The sequence below is a fragment of the Dermochelys coriacea genome, chromosome 1 (assembly GCF_009764565.3).
Source record: "Dermochelys coriacea isolate rDerCor1 chromosome 1, rDerCor1.pri.v4, whole genome shotgun sequence".
In the NCBI taxonomy this organism is placed as follows: domain Eukaryota; kingdom Metazoa; phylum Chordata; order Testudines; family Dermochelyidae; genus Dermochelys; species Dermochelys coriacea.
Genome location: NC_050068.2, coordinates 81,952,393 through 81,974,595, shown reverse-complemented (window position 1 = coordinate 81,974,595; position 22,203 = coordinate 81,952,393). Strand labels below are relative to the sequence as shown.

Here is a 22,203-nt window from a genome sequence, read left to right as displayed (position 1 = left end):
GCATGAAAGAATGGTAGGATCACTTCTCTCTCAATCCTCCCCAGATAAGCTATATTAAAAAATAATAATAATAATTGAACAGATTAAGGCACTGGACCAATGAGGTTTAAGCTACAAGTTGTATTTGAATTATACATTTTAGCAATGTCAAATAGTGTTATACAAAAAATGTTTTTGGATAACTGATCTTGATATTGTAATAGAGCTTTTATTGTTGCACATATCACTTCGTTTAGATAGCAAAGTACTTCTTAAAAAACCCTGAAATGAAAGTAGTGTTAATCAGGAGCACAATACCCTAGATCAATGTTTCCCAAACTTGAGACGCCGCTTGTTCAGGGAAAGCCCCTGGCAGGCCCGGCCGGTTTGTTTACCAGCCGCAGGTTCGGCTGATCACGGCTACCACTGGCCGCGGTTCGCCAGTCCAGGCCCCTGGGCTGCGGTAAGCAGCGTGGGCCAAGGGACATATCGGCAGCCGCTGCTTCCCACAGCCCCATTGGCCTGAAGCGGCGAACCGTGGCCAGTGGGAGCCGCGATCGGCCGAACCTGCGGACACGGCAAGTAAACAAACCGGCCGGGCCCACCAGGGGCTTTCCCTGAACAAGCGGCATCTCAAGTTTGGGGAAACACTGCCCTAGACGGTAATAAAATGTAATTTTGATGTTTTGCTTAAGGTGTTTATAAGTGTGCTCCCACTTCAGGTTTTTGGTATCTTGAGGTCTTGAAATGAATCTTGCCGTTGTGTGTGTGTGTGTGTGTATTGTATGCTATTGTTTTTAGTTTTCAGTCTTTTTGGTAGCTTCTGAGTGAGCAGGAATAGGGGTGTATTAACAGGAGTTTTGTATCTGCAACACAGGAGGCTGTGGTGGATTAATGATTTTTCCACCTCTAGGCCCAGAAATAATTACCGTCCCCCAGCAAGCTCACCTCCGCTCTGACTCCGCCTCCTCCCCTGAGCATGCCGCCGGGTCTTGCTTCTCCTCATTCCCTGCCAGTGCTTGTGCGCGAAACAGCTTCACGAAGGAGGGGGGAAAGGGGGGACATGGCGCGCTCAGGAGAGGAGGCAGGGCTGGGGCTGGGATTTGGGGAAGGGGACTAATAGGCGCAGGGAATGAGGGCGGGGCCGGGGGCGGAGGCCGCGAACCACCACCGGGGAAGCAGCCTCTTGCTGCTATTATAAGTTTGCCGCTGTAGGCCTTATCGGCCTAGGTGTTAATACGCTGCTGACAGGAGGTAATTGTCCCACTCTACTTGGCACTGGTGAGGCCTCAGCTGGAGTATTGTGTCCAGTTCTGGGCACCACACTTTAGGAGAGATGTGGATAAATTAGAGTCCAGAGGAGAGCAACAAAAAAAAAGGTTCAGATTGGAACATCTGACCTCTGAGGAAAGCTTTTTTTTGTTTGTTTTTTTAAAAAAAAAAAAAACCAAAAAAAAAAACCAGAACCCAACTGGGCATATTTAGTCTTGAGAAAAGAAGATTGAGGGGGGATCAGTCTTCTTTATAACAGCTCTTAACATATTTGAAGATTTAACAGATCAATTGTTCTCCCTGACCACTGGAGATAGGACAAGAGGTAATGGGCTTAATATGCAGGAAAGAAAATTTTAGGTTCGATATTAGGAAAAACTTCCTAACTGTAAGGATAGTTAAGATCTGGAATAGGCTTCCAGGTTGTGGAATCCCCATTATAGGAGGTGTTTAAGAACAGGTTGGACAAACACCTGTCAGGGTTGGTCTAGGCTTATTTGGTCCTGCCTCAGTGCAGGGCCCTGGAGATGATGTCCTCTCGCAGTCCTTGCCAGGCCTATGGTTCTATGAAAGCAAAAAAAGAAAGCTACTTTTCTGGCTGATGTGTGGGGAAATAAGGCAAGACTGTTTGTAAAGAGATGTACTAAGCAACCAGAGTACTTTAAGATTAAGATTCATGATTTTAGAACTTCGGTTGTAACCAGGGAATCATAGGGCTGGTTTAAATACAATCTGGAACCAAAATAACTAAATTAGTTTGAAGACACAAGGTTGGTTAGGCAATATCTTTTATTGAACCAACTTCTTTTGGTGAAAGAGGCAGGCTCTCAAGCTACACAGAGCTCTTCTTCAGGCCTGGTCTAATAAATTGGTTCAATGAAAAATATTACCTCTCCTATCTTGTCTTGCTAATATCCTGGGACCAACAACGCTGCAAACAATGGAATAAATCGGTGTAACACTTCTTTGGTACAAGTTTGTGTATGGACACTTCAATCAAATAATTCAATTTGAAATAACTTAATTGAATAATGAGAATAAATTAGGTTAAATGGCAAAAGACCCTCTTAATCTGAAATCCGTGTCTACATTTTAAAGGTGTGAATTAAAATAATTTGATTATTTGGATTCCACTTTGTTCATAGACGGGTCATTAGGTTTTCAGGAGTGTCATTTTGGAAGTTCTTAAAACAATGTTAAATCTGTAATGTAATAGGGACATGAGAGGTGAATTGGTGGATGGACTGACAGTAATGGGGGCTTGATTCTATTCCATCTGTGTCCATTGTTCTCAATTTGTGTAGGATTGAGTTTATAGGTATGATTACTACAAAACACATCCAGTCTGGCTTTAAAATAAATCATCGGCTATCCTCTTTATTTTGTTTTCTTTTTCATTCTCCCCTCTCTCCCATTTCCATCTATGTTATGACTGCCTTCTTAATGCAGCAAAGGAAAAATCTTGAAAATGAACAGTTTTATATAAAAAGGAACCATGTTTCTTAAGTTCTTGTTTTGTTTGAACTTTGGTTTTAATTATTTCCTACCTGAGGCATTTTAGTACCTAAAGTAATATTGAGTGTTGTTTGTCTATTTCCAAAGTAGATATTTTGGATGGAGATGGAGGGTGGTTTGGTTTTGTTGTTTCTACTGTTACACGTGTTGAAAGTCTTCTTATAAGCATAGGAATCAGAGCTGTGGTTTAAGAGATTTGAGAGCATGAATTAATTTTCTGAAATATAGCTCTACTTTCTGTAACAGCTAAATATCGTAGTGAAGTGCAGAATCTTCCTTGCATAGTTGGTTTTGATTCCTGATGCCTGTTTGTTTCCAAACAGAATTTAAAATTTAGTCAGAGAGAGAGAGAGAGAGAGAGAGAGAGAGAGAGAAATATTTTTAGTAATATTTTTCTAAATATTTATTTCTGTAAACCTGGTACTTTGTTGCTTTGGAAGGGAAAACATAAACATCTTGTTGAACTCAATGCATTTGTGATCCAAAAATTTAAGTGAAAGTTTTTACATAAATGTTCATGTTGCATAAGCTTTCAGTTAGCCACCCTGTGCTATTTTGCAGTGTATTGCACACCGGTATCACACCTTTAGAAAGAGAAATGGGTTAGTGATCCCTGGACCCACAAGTTGAAATCCCAGCTGGGTAGATTTAGCTCCTCATCCTTCCAAAGTCTGTTTCCAGGCGGTGCAGATGAGACTTTAATCCTAGATGCTCCAGTGGCAGTTCTTGCAAGAACATGTTTTTGACTTGTGCCAAAACCCTTTTCTATTCCCTCCGTGTGTGAATCAGTTATTGCCTGTCTCTCGGTGATCCTTGACCTAGCCCCGCTGAAATGCTGCCACGTCTATCTGTTTGTTAGTTTATGAAGTTCTTTGGGATCCATTTTTACTGTTAAATCCAAATATCTCCTGAGTGACGGTAGTTATATATAATAGACTAAAACCAAATAAACTTAAAATAGCTTTAAAATATTTTACAATCTCTTTTTTGAAAAAGGTCCGCCATCCGGTCATCTGTGTCAACAACCATGTGTTCTGCTCCATTTGTATCGATATGTGGCTGAAGAACAATAGTCAGTGTCCAGCTTGCAGGATCCCTATCACCCCTGACAATCCCTGCAAGGAGATTATAGGTAAGGGCCTGTTTCAGAGTAGCAGCCGTGTTAGTCTGTATTCGCAAAAAGAAAAGGAGTACCCGTGGCACCTTAGAGACTAACAAATTTATTAGAGCATAAGCTTTCGTGAGCTACAGCTCACTTTAGCCACTGAAATAATGTTCCAATATTTGCTCACAGATGAGACTCTTCCTTAGTGAAAACATGCCGTAATGTTTCCATACTGTTTCTTAGGTACGTTTGGAATAATTATTTATAGATATGGGCCAACACGTTTTAAAACACAGTGGCTAAACAGGTGATCTGACTTTTCAGTGAGCTTCAGTGGGCTGTCTTTGAAAGTCTTGGCCAGAGAGTGTAATTGTTGGAAATGGACAGAACCATTGTACATCCTGCCTATATATTGTGACCCCCTAGCCCAAGGAGAGAACACCTAGCAGGAATGCCAACTAGTTCCATACAGAGACTGACTAGACACTATTTTTCTGGAAAATTCTCCAGAAGTTGAGTCTGAGTTGTAAAATTTGAATGAGGGACCTGTACTTCCCAGAGTTTAACGTTCTCATCTGGGTTTTTTTGTTGAGACTTATCTCTACATTTTTCAATATTTAACAAGCGTACTTAATAAATAAAGTAGACTTGATTACTAATCCTCTCTCAAAATAAGTCATCTTTCTAGATAATTGTAGGTTTGATTTCCCCATCCCTAGTGGATTCTAGTGGTACAGTTTTCTTTAAAACAAAAATAGGAATCTAAAGTCACATGGAGAAAAATGGTGTATTTTATTAACTTTGGATTTGGACTGAAAAACAAACCCAGTAATAATGCTGTTTGTCTTGCATTGCTGTAGGAGGAACAAGTGAAAGTGAGCCCATATTTAATCCTACAGTCAGAAAACATCTTCGTAAAACCAGACTTGAACTGCTCCACAAAGAATATGAGGTAACAGCAAAGATGATAACTTCCAGATGAACAGCTTGTTATGTACAACTCTTCTCTTTAATTTCTACGCTTTCTTTTTAAGAAAAGTTTCATTTTCAATACACACTAAAACTCAAATTTATCTCTTAATCTTTTTTTGAGTTTGTGTGGATTTAAGATTAGGACGTAATTTGAATTTCAGTGTGGATTCATTTCCTAATCTAGACTTCAAGGTGGGAGTTCAGAAGAACTTGTACCCTGCTCCCACTGAAGTCAATAGGAGTTTTATTAATAACTTCAATGAGAGCAGGATTTAGGCCAAGCACTTAAAAAATCCTGCCCATAGACTTTAGTCCCTTCGCACGCGCGCACGCACCTTCATGAGACTTACAGTATTTTTAATGCATTATTGTTAACTTGTCTCTTCCTGCTGCTGCACCCAAACAAGCGTGTCTGTGCCTCGAGGTGCAAGAAAGTGACCTAAAGAAATCCCTCTTCACTATGAAAGAAAAACATTTCTAGGAGAAACACTGTCAACTTGCATTTTTGACATGGACTAATTTTTTTTGAAAAAATGTACGGAGTTCTTCTAAAATGACAAAACACTTGGCAGATCTCTCTGCTCCCCTGCTGCGTGAAAGACCTCCTGTGAACAGGGGAGAGTCGGCAGGTCTGAGAGCAACACCAAGTATGTCTGGGCCCACACTATCTCTGCCCATCTCTGTTCACATGGTTGCCTGCTGCCTCCTCTTCAGATTTTGTGAATCTGGTAGGAGGGGTGTAGAGACAAATGCTCCAAGTGCTAAACTCTTCCCTGAGACCTGTGGTTTTGTCCTCATGAGGGAATAAGAAGAGGCAGAAACGGATGTGCTTCATCTGCTCCCCAGGTCTTTGGAAGAGCCCTGCCAGGGGAGCTCCCGGTGGAGGAGCCCTGCAACTTGTTGGCACTTGACTACAAGCATCGGGTCCAGGTCAGGTGGGAAATCAGCTGGACCTTTTTGGATCAGGTCAGCTCTCCTTTTCCTGCCCCTGGGGTCAGCGCAGGGGTTGCTGCATGCTGAGAAGCTGCAGTGCCTCTCGCTCTGCAGCACACACAGCTGAGCAGGGGCTGGCAGCCAGCAGGAGCAGGGTATGGAGCTGTTCCTGTGCTGACCCCAGGTAGGAAGCAGTGGCAGTTACTCAGGTTTGGGGGGAAGGGTCGAAGGCAAGTTTGGTCAGAAGATGACGTAATCTTCTCGGGTTGGGTGGGCTTGGGTGGGGCCTGAAAGTTAGGTCCGAGCAGACCTCTAGCCAGGAGATCCCTTATATGCCTGTCGGATCACCCCCAAATGTCATTACGCTTGAGAACTGAAGGGAATAAATCTCCAAAACTCAATGAATAGTTTCTGTCTAAAATGCGGAGGATTCAATGCAGAAGACCAAGTTACATTTTTTTTTTATTTATGAATCAACGCAAGACCTAGGTTTTTATAAGTGTGTATCCTCCTGTAGCCTTATTTTCCACAGCAGTTAGGCCATGCAAGCCTCTGTGTGGTCAGCAGTATAGAGAGCACATAAATAGTTATTGCCAAGATATCAGGCACAAATAGGCTTTCCCATAACCCTCTTCCTTCCCCCACCCCTCCAAGTGTTTGTTTTTGGCATCTTATGGACGTTGAGATTTTTTTTTTTCTCCCCCTACATTCTTGTCTCCAAACATGCAGCTCAAGACCTTTTTTTATACCTTGGTCTCTCTTGATCTCTTCCACATTTCTCATTCTTTAACAACAGCAAATGAGTCAGCAGACAGTCCATGTGAGCACACTGTGTAGGGGCCGGCCTCCCAAAATGTGCACTACAATAACTCTTTGCTGTGTAAAGTGTCCAGTTCACATCTAGTCTTATGCGCTTGCTATATGTAGTCAGAGGGAAATACTCTTCCCATCGCTGAAATCCAAAGCTACACTCCAGAATGCAGCCTTCCAAAACCTGCCCGGGCGTCAATCTTTGAAAAGTTCTGTAATGAATTCCTTGCAGGCAGGGCATCCATGCTGGTGTCCAGAGGATCTGTGTACATAAAGTACTTAGAGAATTAAGTCCCGAGGTAATAGCAGTTAATTTTTTATCTTTTTCTGGTCTGTTGCATTCTTGTGCTTCCTGGGTTTGTAACACTTTCAGGATGAAATAGAATCCTTGCAGAAAGAAGTGGAAGAGCTAAGAGGTAAAAACCTTGGCTTGGAAGCACAGCTGAAAACAGTTCTGGATCCTGGAGCCTTGGGTCTGTGTAACACAGATGAAGAAAGTCATCAGCCTACAGATGAGGCGAGCCGAGCTGGCCCAGAAACTGTAGAAGAATGGATCAAGAAACTTAAAGCTGCTAATGATCTATATGAGAAAGCAAAAGATGATGTGGAAAAGTTAAAGGAGGTACCAAATGTCTGCTTCTCTACTCATATAGCCGTGTAATTGTTTCATGTTATTCAAATAGGGGTATGGGGCAGTCTGACCTTTTGAGTACTTCATAGCTCCAAAAGGAAGAGAGAGAAAAGTTGAATTCTTGTGACTATTGGTGTATCGTAGTATTTCTACATAGCAAGTGCCTGATGCTTTTGCTTGTTGTAGTCATTCTCGCATGTGACTTTTTCAACTTGTCTGTCATCCCATGGCTCAGTAATTGGATTATACTAGCACTTGTTTTCGGTATTGAGGACCAGAGTCTTCCAGCTTGCAACAATTTATAGAATATATCTATTTTGCCAAAAACAGCCCAGTTGACTTAAACAGATTTTACACTGTTGACCTCCTTGCTAGCTATCTTTTTCGATGCAGTTTGCTGAGACAGAGTAACTTGACCCTTTGATATATAAAGACCTGAAAAAGAGCTCTGTGTAGTTCAAATGCTCATCTAATTCACCGACAGAAGTTGGTCCAATAAAAGATATGACTTCACCCACATTGGCCCTTGGAGCTAAAATAGACAAGCCTTAGCATGTTTAGGACCAAAAGATCCTGTACTGGAAACTTTTTAAAACTTATTCTGTACTCCCTGCAGTATTTGGGACTTATTTTGTTGACTCTTTTTAGGTTTCTTGACTACAGCGTAAAACAAAACTTGTGATTTGGAGGAGAAGAGAGACTAAAAATCAGTGAAAACAAACTTAAATATTGAAATCTTCTAAAACTCACTCTCAAGGGCAAGGAAATTTTGCCTAAAACAGTTTGAATAAGAATGAAATTTCAAAGTTAACTTGAAGGACAAATTGAGGAAACTTAACTTGTATTTATTAAAGATGCTACCTTTAATTTCTTCTGTTTTTAATCTTGCATTGCCTCCTGGAAATTGAAGCTTTAGCATATTTAGGACATATCATTTTTTATGGTATTAATACTAACGATTTATACCTTCTTAATGCTACAAAGATTCCCAGGGCCAAATTCTGCTGTTATACCAGTATAAATCCAGAACAGTTCCATTGCCATTGATGGAGTTGTTCTGGATTTGCATCAGTGTAATTTAAAGCATATTTAATCAGAGCCAAATTCTGCTTTCAGTTATGCTGATGCAAAGCCAGAACAATTCCATTAATGGTAATGGAACTGCCTTAGAGTCAAACTGGTGTAACAGCAGAATTTGGCTTTTCGAGTCTTTGCGGTATTTAGAAGGCATAAATGCTTAGTACTAATATTGAAAGAAAACAAACAAAAAAGTAGCAGATCGTTCAGTCTAGTGCATAACACAAGGAACAAGGAGGAAGAAGGGCTTTGATCACAAACTTTATTTATTTAAGTCACAATTTTAGCATTATTTAAACTGTGTAAATACCTCCATATAAGGCAAAGGTTCCCAAACTTGGTTTGCGGCTTGTTCAGGTTAAGCCCTGGTGGGCCACGAGACACTTTGTTTACCTGAGCGTCCTCAGGTATGGCCACTCACAGCTCCCAGTGGCCAGGGTCTGCGAACTGCAGCCGCTGGGAGCTGCGAGCGGCTGAACCTGCGGAAGCTCAGGTAAACAAAGCTTCTTGTGGGCCACCAGGGGCTTACCCTGAAGAAGCTGCGAACCAAGTTTGGGAACCCCTGATCTAAGATTGTGAATCATGAGTCTGCTGGGTTCTCAGCATTCTTTCCAATTTATCAAGATTGAACAGTTTTCAAAGTGCAAGGAATTTCTTCTCCCTGTTTTTAGGCCTTAGTCTTAATTTGGAGACTTGGGGAGGAGGGAATGTAGCTGGTCTAAAAACATTGCAGCAGGAAAACTTCTCTTGACATGAAGTATCTTGTTAACAAGACTGTCCACTGAACTGAGAAGAATAAATTGACCTCAATTCAAAGAGTGAGCAAGGCAATAAATCAAGAGTCTTAAACTTAACATCATGGCAGCTATGCCAAAGGAAGACGGCAAGTAGTTTGTCATAAAGGATTTACATCCATAGGATAACTATAAAGCTTTTTTTTTAGAATCAGAGCAATCTTACTCTAGTTTGGAGGGGAGAAAAGCTGTTCAGCATTAGTTTTGCTGATACCTGCACATTGTAATATTAATGTACTTAAAGTATTTAGTCATGTGAAAAAAAAAAAAACATGGAATTGCCATTAGTACATCCGCTTAATGACTCTCTCTACTAACGAACATAGCTCTGTTTATTTCCCTAGATAGGAGCCTTGCAGTGTATTTTGGAGATATAAATAAAAAATGTCTGCTCTCTATTCAGTTTTGTGAACCACTTCCCCGGGTAATTTTTAAGTGGTGTCCCTGTCTGAGGGCTGTTTCCTAGCTGCAGTTTTCTAATGCTGTCTCTTTAAAAAGCGCAAACAGCTTGTCTTATAAATATTATAAGCCAGTTCTGTTTTACTCTATACTTAATTATTTTTTACCTTTTTTTTTTTTTTTTTTTTTTTTTTTAAGGCAAATAAGAAACTGAGACTGGAAAATGGTGGCCTTGTGAGAGAGAATTTGCGACTGAAGGCTGAAGTTGATAGTAGATCACCTCAAAAGTATGTAAACGTTTTAAAAGCTACAATATTTTATTCATAGACCGTCTTTAACTGTTGTACAGCCTTAGCTTAAAATTAATGTATTTAGTGTTTGTGGCTTGAATATGAATTTCCCTGTCCACAGACCTTGGTGTCCACTTCAATCTTAGCAAATACATGTAATATACGATCTCTGTAGTATCACCATTGTGTTACATGGGCGGTACTGTAAGACTCAATGTCGGCTTTCCTTTTCAAGAAATTTCACTTCTCTTTCAAGCTGGCATCAGACTCTCTTTCGCAGAGGGGGCGGGATTATTACCAAGTGACCTGCAGCACCAGGTTGTTTCTCTTGGTTTCTATAGCGTGTGCCTGAGTTCTTTGTTCAGTCAAAACTCTGCAAGTCAATGAAAGTTTTCCACGTGAGTAAACTGCGCAGGATTAGGCCTCTTAAGTAGCAACTTGTTGCTGACTTCCACTGTAAATTTACCATTTTAAACCATTAAAAGTTTGAGGACAATGACATCAAAAGGCAGAGATTGTCATGCAGACTGCGCTTCTCTGCTGAGGTGTCTATCCCTTGCTCATCACGGAGGCACTACAGGAAGTGTTTCTTCCGGTTCTGATTTCTTTGATTCTTTAAGTCAGATTCTGACAAGTTTGACACCAGTGTAACTCCACTGACCACAGTGAAGCTATTCCTGATTTCATGTTCAGGGTAACTAAGACTCAGGCCAAAGACACTTTCAGTACTGTGTTTTTGTTTTGTTTTTTGTTTTGTTTTTTCTTCCCCTTTCCTGGCTTTGTGGTGGTACAGGATAGGAGAGTGAGCTGGTTTCCATTGTGGCTCACACATCAACTAAATTATTCACCAGGATGAAATCCTCCTCTAGGTGGAGAGCCTGCACAAAGCTTATATATCACTAAAGCCTGAGAATGGACTTCTGCATGCACAAAGGTGAATTTTGGCCAAAAGTATGATGATGTGTGGGACACAGAACACAGTTTGTGAGGTGGGTTTTTATTTTTAGGGAGGGGGTCCCTCTTTCTGTTGCTCCCCTCCTTATCCCCAAAGATCTCAAGATGAGTTTGCAGGGCTCGTAGTTAGTTGCAACTAAAAATATGGTTTTCTGAGCAAATCCTGGAGAAATAATTGAGATTCTAAACACTGGACCCCACAGTGCCACTTTAGGGGTTCTTTTCTTTGTTTTTGTATCCAGTACAGTGATTTATCTGAGCAATTACTTTCAGTGTATACATTGTTTTTTTGTATGCTGAATCTTCAGAAAACAATAAGGAATGTGGGAAGCTAGCTATTGTTGTCTGTAATGGTGTCTCATTCCAATCTAAACTAAATATCTGCTTGAATCTATTCCTAATCTAGCAGTATTACTGTTGTTTCTCCTTTTAAATCACACTTTTTAGTGAACTGATGGAAGCAGAGCATGGAACGTAAATGATTAATTTATGCAGTTAATACCCTTTATAGTTAGTTTGCCCACAAAAAGATTTGCATTATCCCAAAGTAGAGGTCACCTTGTGAAACTCTCACTAGTGAGCGTTTTATCTAAATATTGCACCCCAAGTCATCTCAACATGCTTAAGTTTTCAGCAAAGGAACCATTGATGGCAGTTGCATTGGAGATCTTTTTTTGGAAAGATCCATTTGTAATATTGATTTTGTGCCTGTAACTTTATGGGAAAACACAACCTGCCTCTTTGTTGGTTAATATAAAGCATTTCTTGTAGTGATGATATTAATGTCCTTTTTTGAAACTCACAAGCCTTGCTGAGGAATCTTACTAATGGCCTTAAAAAGAGTAAACTGGTAGCTCCACTGGCTAAGCCCCAAAGATTTAAAAGTAGTCTTGGGAGAAATTCATCTTGACAGTATTTACTTTCTACCCAAAGTGAGAGATGGAGCTGGCTATCCAGAGTATTCTGTATTTTATGATTAGTTAGATTCAAATTTGTTTTGACCGGCTCTGTATCAGCTTATTAGGTATCCTAGGTCCTGAATATTTAATTCCTTCTCCTGCCAGTTAAAATTCCAGTCTGAGAAGCTTTTGGTAGCATCCAGAAGATTTTTCCCCCCCACCCCCACCCCAGCCATTTTTATCTTGTGGTTAATCTTTCCATTTATTTTTAAAATTTGGACATTGTAATCTCTGAACTTTGGGTAAAAAATATTATTTTGTGTTTAACTCCTAAAACAAATATTTTCACTGTTTTTTTTTAAATAATTATATAGTATGTATATGTATATAAACAAAACTTGGAAATATTTTAATTATAAACAAAACCAAAACTGCTTTGAGTCTTTCTAAGGTCAGTTGGATTGGTTTCCCACAGAGCAATCATGAAATTACATCTGTAATGTGGCAGGAAGAGTGTTGATATGTCCTGTAGAAAAATCAAAATTGTTCATTGTTGTTTGAAGTAGCATTCCAACTTCTCTAAACAAATTTCACTGAGAACTTCAAAATGATCCTTGCTCTGACTAACTTGATTAAAGATAGAAACTCATGTCAGCAGTGGACTTTTTTTTTTTTTTTTTTCAAAATTGGTAGGAATTTGTCTTCAGATACAGCAAGATTGTCCCTTATTCCTATAGATTCTCTACCCCTGCAACATCCTCTTTCCCCCTCCCTGCCCACAAAGAAGTTGGAAAAGGAAACGCTGTTTTCCTAGTTCAGTTGCTGGAGAGCCAAGTGGCCTTGTGAATGAATGGAAGACCCCTAGCAAAAGGAAGTATGACAGGTTTCAGAATGCATAGTATACAATGGAGAATACATGTCCTTTCTATAGTTTCAAAACTGGACTCCCATCTCTCAGACTTTTACAGCAAGAGTGTTCTTGGAAGAGTACTCCGAGACCAACTGCTGTCTGCTTCCAGGAAAGACACCCTTCTTCAACAGCCCTGAGAACAGATGTCTCCAGTATAATTATCTCCTGAGCTTCTGTGTGGTGGGACAAAGTTCTGAGGAAAATGTCAGTGCTCTAGGTGCAAAGGTTTTAATCTCCAGCAACTGAGTCAGGACTTGCAAACCTTATGGTCAGTTTTGTGGGATGCCTCAGAAGACCTCATTCTTCTTGCCTTGTGATACTCACCATCCTTGGATGCAAATTGACTTTGTCGCTTAATTTTTTGGAGAGGCTTTGCACACAGTTGTTTGGCCTCTCCAACCCTCTTAAGCCAAAAAAGAGGTTCTTTTCAAATGAAGTCCAGGTGGTTCTTGGAATCCAGCAAGCAGCCTTTTTCGCTTCTTTCTGGATTCTGTTCAAATCCTACTTCTACAACTTGGAAATAAACAACTCTACTTCGTGCAACAAATAAGGCTCGGCCATCCTTCATGGCCTAAGGGAGACGGACACTTCTCTTTTGTGTTAGGGATTGATCATGTGGGGAAGAGGCGTGTGTATGTTATGTGGTTGACTGCAGTAGATGAAAGGGGCTACTTTCCAATATTATGTCAATGTATTGATTTTTACACAAGTTCAGTGTGTAAAATCTATAAGCATGTATTTCTCTTCCAGGTTAGAACTGGAGTTTGAACACTACTCTTCCAGACTTTCTGCTGTGAACCGTCATTGTCTGTTAATGAAAAAAAATGAATGATAGGCTCTACCCCAAATGTTCCTCACTGGGGCAAGGTTTCAACATCTGTGCAACTACTCTTGCTTCAGATTTCATAAAGCCACATGCTTGAGGGCTGTTGTTTCTTGGCCTGTCCTTGATCCTAGTGGTCTTCTCCAGGCTGAGCAACCCATAGGAGGAGGGGATCCACTTGGGAATCACTTCCTGCATGATCTCATCAGGGCCCTGTCCTTCCAGGAGATTGTCTGTCTGGGGAAATTTACAGGATGTTGCTGATATTTCAGCATCACAGTTGCTTGTTGAAGCTGGACAAAATTTCACTGGTTCCCACGCTATATTTGCCTCACTTCAGGGCTGTTTTCGTAATCCACCAGCCTCGACCTACTGGAGGAGAGGTACCATGTTTAATTTCCCCTGTTTAATCTCCAGACCAACAGTTTCCATCTCTCAATTCTTCAGATTATTCAGGCACAGTTATTGGGCTTACCTAAACTCCAGTCCTCTGGAGAACTGCTCCTCCATGTTTGGGAACCATTAAGAAGAGTCCAGGCACCTGCTCACCCGCTCTTCTGGCAGCTTCATTCATTCCTTGTTGTGGTGGCTGTTGGAAATATAATCGCCTAGATCAGGGGTTGGCAACCTATGGCACGTGTGCCAAAGATGGCACGCAAGCCGATTTTTTTTTAATGGCATGCTGCTGCCTGCCAGGTCCCAGCCGCCGGCCCCGCTCAGCCTGTTGCCAAATCCAGGCTGGGACCCTGGCAGCCAGCAGCATGTCATTAAAAATCCAGCTCACCCCAGCCCGCTCTTCTCCATCCCCCGTGGGAGCAGGATGAAGAAGCTTGGTCCTGCCAGCTGCTGCTGCAGGGCAGGCAAGCTCGCCCCCCTCCCCGCCTCTTTCCACCAGCGCGCTGGGTTCCTGCTCCTCCTCTCCCTCCCTGCCGCCGATCCGCTGATGGCCCTTGCGAGGGAGGGGGAGAAGCCACTGCTCCGGGGAGGAGGTGGAGAAGAGGTGAGGATGGGGCCTTGGGGAAGGGGGGGTGGAATCAGGGCTGTGAGCCACTCTGGGCAGGGGGCTGGGAGCGCCCCCATGACCCTAGCCCATACTTCCAGCCCTCTTCCCTGACCCCTACACCCCCGCACACACACCCCAGCCTCCTGCCCTGACTCCAGCACCCCCCATACATACCCAACCCCCCACACCCTATGCCGACTCTTGCAACCCCCACATTCTCACCCCCACCCTGAGCACCAAATGGTAGCTCCTACACCCCCCCCCCCACACACACACACACATTCCCACCTGTACCCCTAGCACCAAATGGGAGCTGCCCTGGTAAGCACTTCACACCCAAACCTCCTGCCCCAACCCTGAGCCCCCTCCCCCATTCTAGCTCCTGGCCACACCCTACACCCCAACCCCAAGCCTGCTCCTTCACCCCCAGCCCTGTGCTTAGTGCACTCCCACCCTCATCTTAGTGTGGAGAGAGAGGAAAAGAATGGGCTAGAACCAGGGAGAAGGTAGGTACCCACTCTATGTGGGCAGGCCGGGATCGCAGACCGGCAGCAGGCTGAGCGGGGCCAGCAGCCGGGACCCTGGCTGGCAGGAGCCGGCGGACGGAATCCCAGCTTGCTCAGCAGCTCAGCCTGCTGCCAGTCTGGGGTTCTGGCTGCCGGCCCCTTGCTAGCCGGGGTCCCAGCTGCAGGCCCCACTCAGCCCGCTGCCGATCTAGGTGAACGGAACCCCAGGCCGGCAGCGGGCTGAGCAGGCCGGCAGTGTAAGATCAGCATTTTAATTTAATTTTAAATGAAGCTTCCTAAACATTTTGAAAATCTTGTTTACCTAAACTATTGTCGTATGTAAGTTATATATTATATAGACTTAGAGAGAGACCTTCTAAAAAACATTTTAAAATGTATTACTGGCATGCAAAACCTTAAATTAAAGTGAATAAATGAAGACTCGGCACACCACGTCTGAAAGGTTGCCGACCCCTGGCCTAGATGGTGAAATTCCTTTTCGGAACCCCCTGTGATGAGGGTAGCAAAAGTATAAATTACTTATACACTTTTACTATGTTTCCTTCTCATCAGTTAGTCATTCATACCCAAGCTACATATGTCACTTTTAAAATCTTTCCTTGTAAATCAGTTCCTCTAGCCTCCAGTATTTTGTTATAGCTCTTACCAGAGCTCCCTCCAATTTCTCAACATCTTGCTGTGTTCCAAAAACGGTTGTATCTATGTTCTATAGAGACCATTAACTCCCTGCTCCACGATGTGGCCTCCATGTGTATGCAGTCCAGCCTACCAATGTATGCATTGGCCTTTTTTTTTGTTGTTGTTGTTTTTGTTTCCTTATTGCACTGCATGCATTTCTTATTTACTGTGCACTATTAGTAAAAAGCCAGTGCAAGTGTTCATTGGTGTCATTGCTTTCCAGGTACCTCCTGTCCACTCAATATCTTTGTTCTATGTGCATGGGTTTTTTCCCCAGACTTTGATTTTTTTAAGAAAATCATGTTTTCTGCATGTTTTAAGAGTCCTTTAGTATTTCTCTTAAAGCTGGTGTTGTGCTGCTACGTACAACATGATACCTGCTGGAACATTTGTACCTACATACAGGGTCCGAATGGCAGTCTCAGAAGTTGTAATAAATTTCTCCTGGACGTCATGGGGATCGCTTTATAATATCTATATCAACACAGTGGGCAGAGAGATACTCCCAAGTATGGTCCTTGCTTCAGCCATTCACAGTGTGGATGGATTGCTGCTTTTGGTCACTGGGACCTATAGGCTGCAGTTGCTTATTATCGTATCTTTCCTGAGTTCTAATTTTTTCTCCTTCTTGCTCCGTGGATTCCCAGTAGTCATCCGCAGTGATGGAATATCAGTCCATGAAAATGAGACTACTTCTTTTCCTATCCGCAAACTCTCATTTTGCTAATACACTTCTAATATGCTCAACCCCACACTGAAGATCCTCCCTAAAAAGCGAACATTCGTGTTTTATTATTCAGCTTCAAACCTTGTACCCTCCTCTGGGAAAGGGAAATTCCTCTGTTCCCGTTCCCCAGTCCTCTTATAGTAAAGCATTCCAGTGCCCCAAAGCATTCAGCCAGAGCTGGTGTAGCTTAATCATATAAGGATGAGACTCACCCTGTAACGATCAAGAGTGGTTTCAGGAGTTAGTAATTAGACTAATTTACCTTTGAAGAAGAACATTTGGGCCATTTTTCACATTTATGTATTAAAACGTCAATACCCAGCTATTAAGAGCTGGTCAGTGCAGAGCACTAACCTTGCTTTCACTAGCCTCCGTGCCACTTGGTCCTGTGATGCTCTAAGGAGTCTTATTCTTTCAAACGTAGTATCCCCTTTCCTCTCATTCTGTATCTTTCATGTTCATCCCACTTTCCATTGCCTGCCCCCCTCACTCACTTCCGGTTACACCCTTTCTTGTATTGTTTAGCCCCTTCTGTCACCAATATTCTATTTATTTTTTCCCCCTGCATTCCAGTGTCTCCCTGCTTACTTACCCCTCCGTTTTCTTCTCTTCCTCTCTGCCAGGGACAGAAGAGGAGCTGCTGCTGTCTAGAGCTGTGGCAATGTAGCCTTCCATCTTTGGGGAGGAGGTGCTGCTGCTGAGATGAGGGGGATAGTGTTACATCTCTTTGTGCTCTGCCTCCCCCTAACCCATGCCTGCTTCCTGCCACAGAGCAGCTCTTCTCCTCTCTCCTGCCCCTCACCCTCCGTGACCAGAGGACAGTTGAGCAGAGGAGCTGCCTCACCTGCCTTCAGAGAGTTCACGGCAACCCAATTAAGCCTCTTCTCCTCTCATCCCCCCCCATGAATCAGTCCATGGACCCCCTCAAAATCTAGGAGCCCTGATCACAGGCTTCAGAGGCCCTGATAGCTAGCCCCTGAACAGCTGCTATGATATTAATAATTCCAGTGTGGTTTAAGTCTATTGTCATGGGCTTTGCGGGGTTTTGTAACATATGCACCACATCCCCTCCCTCACTCCACACCCTGTGAGAGATCCTTGTGTTTCATGGGTGTATATACTAGAGGGGCTGTGGGACTAGTTGCTATTTTGATCTTGAATTCCTGGCTTGTCACCTCGAAACCAAAACCTTCATGTTATTTTAGTGCTTTGTATATGGTTAAAATACAAAGGGCTTGATTGTTTTAGTAGTTTATTATACTTACTCTGTACAAGTTTAAACTATGCACATACAGAGCTAAGGGCATAATTTGGTTTGCAGAACAATTATTACTGAGGTGATGTGGGAAGGAAAGAATCTAAGATGAGTTTGCAGGGCTGGTAGTTAGAAAAGAATAAATGTATTGACTTGAAACTAAACAGACTTGATCTGGAGTTAGTGATAGACAGTAAACATGAGTCCGAACTGCCTTTAGTTTTAATTCTCACTTTTCGGAGTGAGAACACATGTTTGAATCTCCCTTTGATTTAAATATGACAGGGCTACTGAAGTATAAGTTGCAGTAATATCTGCAAAGGAATGTCAGTTCTTGTTACTCAACAGAAATACTTACAGCTGGTAGCTTTTTGCAGAGGTAGATGAGGAACTGGCTGTTTTTCTCATTACCAACTTTGACTTGAAATATTTTTGAGGATAAAACTTGACTGAGAGAGGGAGTGACTTTCTATATTTCTGTTGTGTGGGACAATGTGCATGGACCTCGTTAGGCTGTCAGCCTTCTACACCTGCGGGGGGTAAAAGGATGAATTTGAGACATAGGAATAGTGTAGATACAGGATTCCTTTATATATTACTGTTGCGTTGTTTAACATGGAAAATATTGGAGACAGTGTCTCTCAACAAGCATTATTAAGTACTTGCCCCCAAAACATTCACGTTGCATGTTCGTTGCAGTTCTGTTGTTGAGTTTCTCATGATATCCACAAGCTGGAAAGTGATTTTTCCTGAAAGCGTTCAAACCTATCTATATGCTTGGCACATTGCCTTAAAGCTCGGATGTCAGACTTACTTTTTCTTTTCTTTTTTTATCTTCAGGTCACAATTTTTTTTTTATTGAGACTGTCCAATGTGTGGACAGTCACTAGAACCATATAGAACTTTTCCTGGCCATGGAGTAATTTACTTAAATATTTGAACTAATATGGCTGGCTGGGGGAGAAAAAAATAGTATGGAAGCCTCGAAAATTTGGATTTTAAATGCACACATGTCTCAAAGTAGAGATGGAAAGTTGCTCTATTACTTTGATGTTTCATTGTAGATGTAACTATTTGTAGGTTGTCCGTATGATGCTCCTTTTTCTAAAAAAAAAAAAAAAATATTCCCAGTCACATCTCCCTACAACAATTAACATATTAGCAATGCTGCTAGCTTTTGAATGACAAACTTCATTTTTTCCTGAGGACACGTGTTCTAAAACTTGCACTTGAGAATACAATGCTTCCTCTTGGTAAGCAAATCTGAGGTTGTCACTAATGCCATTTGCATTAAATAAACATATAACACCGTTCTTCCATTTAAAAAATTGCCAGGTATGCATATAAATGTAAAACATGTTTAATTTCTATGTTAAAATGTCTGTTGCTACAATCTCTGGACAATTTTGCTTACTCTGCATAAGCAATTTTTATTTCTCTCTGGTGATTACGCTTTAGCTTTTAAGCTAATCATGACTTTAGAGAGAGAGAGAGTGTGTGTGGGGGGGGACCATATCAGATGAGACACTGTATCTACTATGCTACCTTATACAGTGGCTTCTACCAAAGTCTTCAGAGGAAGTAAAAATAAATACAGCACAGTGCCCTTGGCCTGGGAAGCAGGGAAAAATCTTTCATGATCCTTGTAGTGCTCCGATAACTCACTATGGCATATCTGATTTCTCTCTATTTGAGTTTTGAAATTAAGGGATAAAACAAGCCAAGATATGTTGACATATTGTATTTAATGGAACATAGTGAACTTTAAATATAGTCTGTTTAAAAACAATGGGTGAAAAGTGGCATCGGGTATTCTACCTATCTGCATCACCTATCAACATATGTGGATTTACAATCTGTGTTAATATTTCTTTTTAAAAACATTTTTTCCGTCCCATACTGCTACATATGAAAGACCCACACCATGGGGAGAAACTGACTAACTATACAGGGAAAATGGTGAAACTAATTATACACAAAGTAAACAAAATTCAGATACTGTTATTCTAGGTTGACTGTCTCCCTTTAAAACACATGTAATAGCAAAGTTATTCCTTATTTACTAAGCAATGCATGGCAAAATATGGAAAGCTTGTCTTGTACTGGTTTGCCACTTTGAGCTGAAAATGAGATTTGTAGCCAATTCCGTAGGTGGATGTAAACCACTGTTTCCTCCCTCTTATAGCACCAGTGTGGTAGAGGCTGTATCCAACTTCTTCAAGGGTTCTGAGAACCCCAGGCTTCCATAGTTCTTTGGTTGTAATTGTTAGCATACACCACCTCTGGAAAAACAGTCAGCTGGTGTTCAGGGATCAGAATTCAAGAATCAAAATCTGACTCAGTCCTTTGCTGGCAACACACATGTTGCTCTGTAGCAATGCCTCTGGCTGTTTCAGAGATGATATTCACAGGCTGGGGATGCACCTGCATTCAGACCTCATTGGCCTGAGGGTGATATGTATGTGTATGTGATATACATATGATATGTAGGGCTAGGAAACAAAAGTTTGGGGATGGGAAAGAGGTTCCTTGTGGTGCCAAAGAGGCCTTATAGGCACAGTCTCTGTGCTGGTAATAGTCTGCTGTAAGAGTGAATGTAAATCAGTGCCTGGTGTATAGGGGGGAAGTAAGTAGCCCAGTATAATAGATGTTGTGGTTTTTAAAGTGGCTGCAAATTTTTCCCTCCCATAATATCCAAACTTAATTTGTTTTCTTTCTGTAAATTGAAAATCTGAGTCGGAGCAGGAGATTTCCTCATGCCTACCTGTCAGAGGTAGGTTAGAATTGGGTAGGTCATATAGATGACTTCACCTTTCCCAGAGGGCAGGTGAAGCTTTCAAGTGAGGGTGGGTATCTACACTTTCTTCTGTAACTTTGCAAATGAAAATATGCTCTAGCTAGAAATTGTGTGAACTCATTATGTGCAACTCTTGCAATCACAAATGCCAATTTTTATATATTGGAATCCAGGAAGTGTAATTAGATTGATATACAATAGTAAACCCTATAAAATCAGGTAGCACTGAACTAAGTTAAAGTACTGTGAAGCCCAAAGAGAGGCTAAGATGAATGTAATTTAAATGGTCCAAATAAGTATTTAAACCACCTCTAAGGATTGTTGCAATTCTGAATTTCATATGGGCATTTTATATTTGACAAGGTGACATTGTGTAAGAAATGTAATTGTAAAACTCTGCTGTACTGTAGGAAAATGATTGAATGTAAATATTTCAAGATGTGGACCACTGTTCCAAATGTTCCCATAAATCTTTTGCCATTGTTTAGGGGATAATTCTTCATGCATATTGAGTTGAATTGATAGATCCAGCCCCTGGAAGGGTAATCTTCTGCTTGTTATTGCTTCACTATAACTTGAGTGGTAGATGTGTTTCATGTATTCACCTCCACCTATACATATGATTTTTTTCATTACTAGCCCGTAACTACAACCCTGAATGGGACTATTTTTACTTTCAAATTAACATGGTGTGTGTTGACAGTACTGTCTCTTCTTGAAACTAGAGTAGGAAATTTATTTGTGTCAAGATTTGAAAAAACATAGCACAAATCAATCTTTCAACATATATTTCTCTCATTCACACTTCTTGCAGGTTGTAGGTTACGGCAGCTGCGCTGCAGTCCAAAGTAGAGCAGTGTGAACGTGAACGAACCGTCTGAAAAAGCACTGGAAAGAAGTGACAAGTACATAGAAGAACTGGAGGGTCAGCTTACACAGCTGAAAGGATCAAGTGGAGAAACCCAAATGTGGAGTACTGTTAGTGAGAGAGCACTTTTCACAGATAATAAAGGAAATGAAAGCAGTGAAGAAGACATTGCATCATTGAAAAGCCAAGTAGAAGACTAGAGAAAAAGATTTACTACCAGCCAAGTCCTGACATCTTGAGCAATTGACAGGTAATGGACTCTTGGATAGCGATGGCGCTTGCTCAAACTCTGGCTAGTCAGACAGATCAAATGGGCCGGACACACACAGTCGTCCGACAAACAAAGAACTATTTTCAGGGTGTCAGGAAGTTCTCCTGGATATAGCTGCTACAATATGGATGCCTGCTTTAGAACGACAGTGGGATATAAAGGTGAGGATTGTGCACCATATAAAGATGAGAACTTTATGAGCTTCCAGCACCATGTACACCTTCTTTGTCTCTCAGGTTGTCTCCAGTTGAACACCCCTGATATCAACGAGAGTCCTGCAGTAAAACAAGAGAGTACAGGGAAGCCATCTGCCTTCCTAAGGAAACTGGAGTTTGATGATTTTTGTGACACTTCAGATGATTGCAACAAAGGTTCTCCAGAATATAGTGCAAGCCCCTGCAACAGCGAGAAGAAAGTGACTTCTTGTTTTACTTCAGCAAAGGCCAGTGTTTGGAATAGCTGCTCAACAACTATGCTGAAAACTTAGATTTGAAGGTTCAGAGCAAAACGCAATCACTAGTCATTCAGGAGAGCCATCAGCCAAAGTCCAGCGATAAGCATGAACTTCTCTATCTAAAAGATACAAACTATCCGCTCTTCGGAAATGAACGCACAAGACCGTCCAGTGAAGCATCCATGGATGCTGCTTACCTTGAATACAAATTTTCTGAGCTGGGACATCCATGATGTGCAGAATCTGACAATAGTAAGAGT

At 41.7% G+C, this 22,203-nt stretch overlaps 1 protein-coding gene across 1 annotated transcript in view; it reads left to right on the top strand.

Moving 5' to 3' along the window:
• The window catches only part of OBI1 (ORC ubiquitin ligase 1), a 30,328-nt gene that overhangs the window by 6,411 nt on the left and 1,714 nt on the right, over nucleotides 1-22,203 (top strand). Inside the window, 12 exon segments of the mRNA XM_038387930.2 lie at nucleotides 3,763-3,898; nucleotides 4,732-4,823; nucleotides 6,960-7,208; nucleotides 9,686-9,784; nucleotides 21,172-21,224; nucleotides 21,226-21,453; nucleotides 21,455-21,644; nucleotides 21,647-21,674; nucleotides 21,677-21,723; nucleotides 21,725-21,969; nucleotides 21,971-22,031; nucleotides 22,033-22,203. Of these exon segments, the coding sequence (XP_038243858.2) occupies nucleotides 3,763-3,898; nucleotides 4,732-4,823; nucleotides 6,960-7,208; nucleotides 9,686-9,784; nucleotides 21,172-21,224; nucleotides 21,226-21,453; nucleotides 21,455-21,644; nucleotides 21,647-21,674; nucleotides 21,677-21,723; nucleotides 21,725-21,969; nucleotides 21,971-22,031; nucleotides 22,033-22,203 (1,599 nt within the window).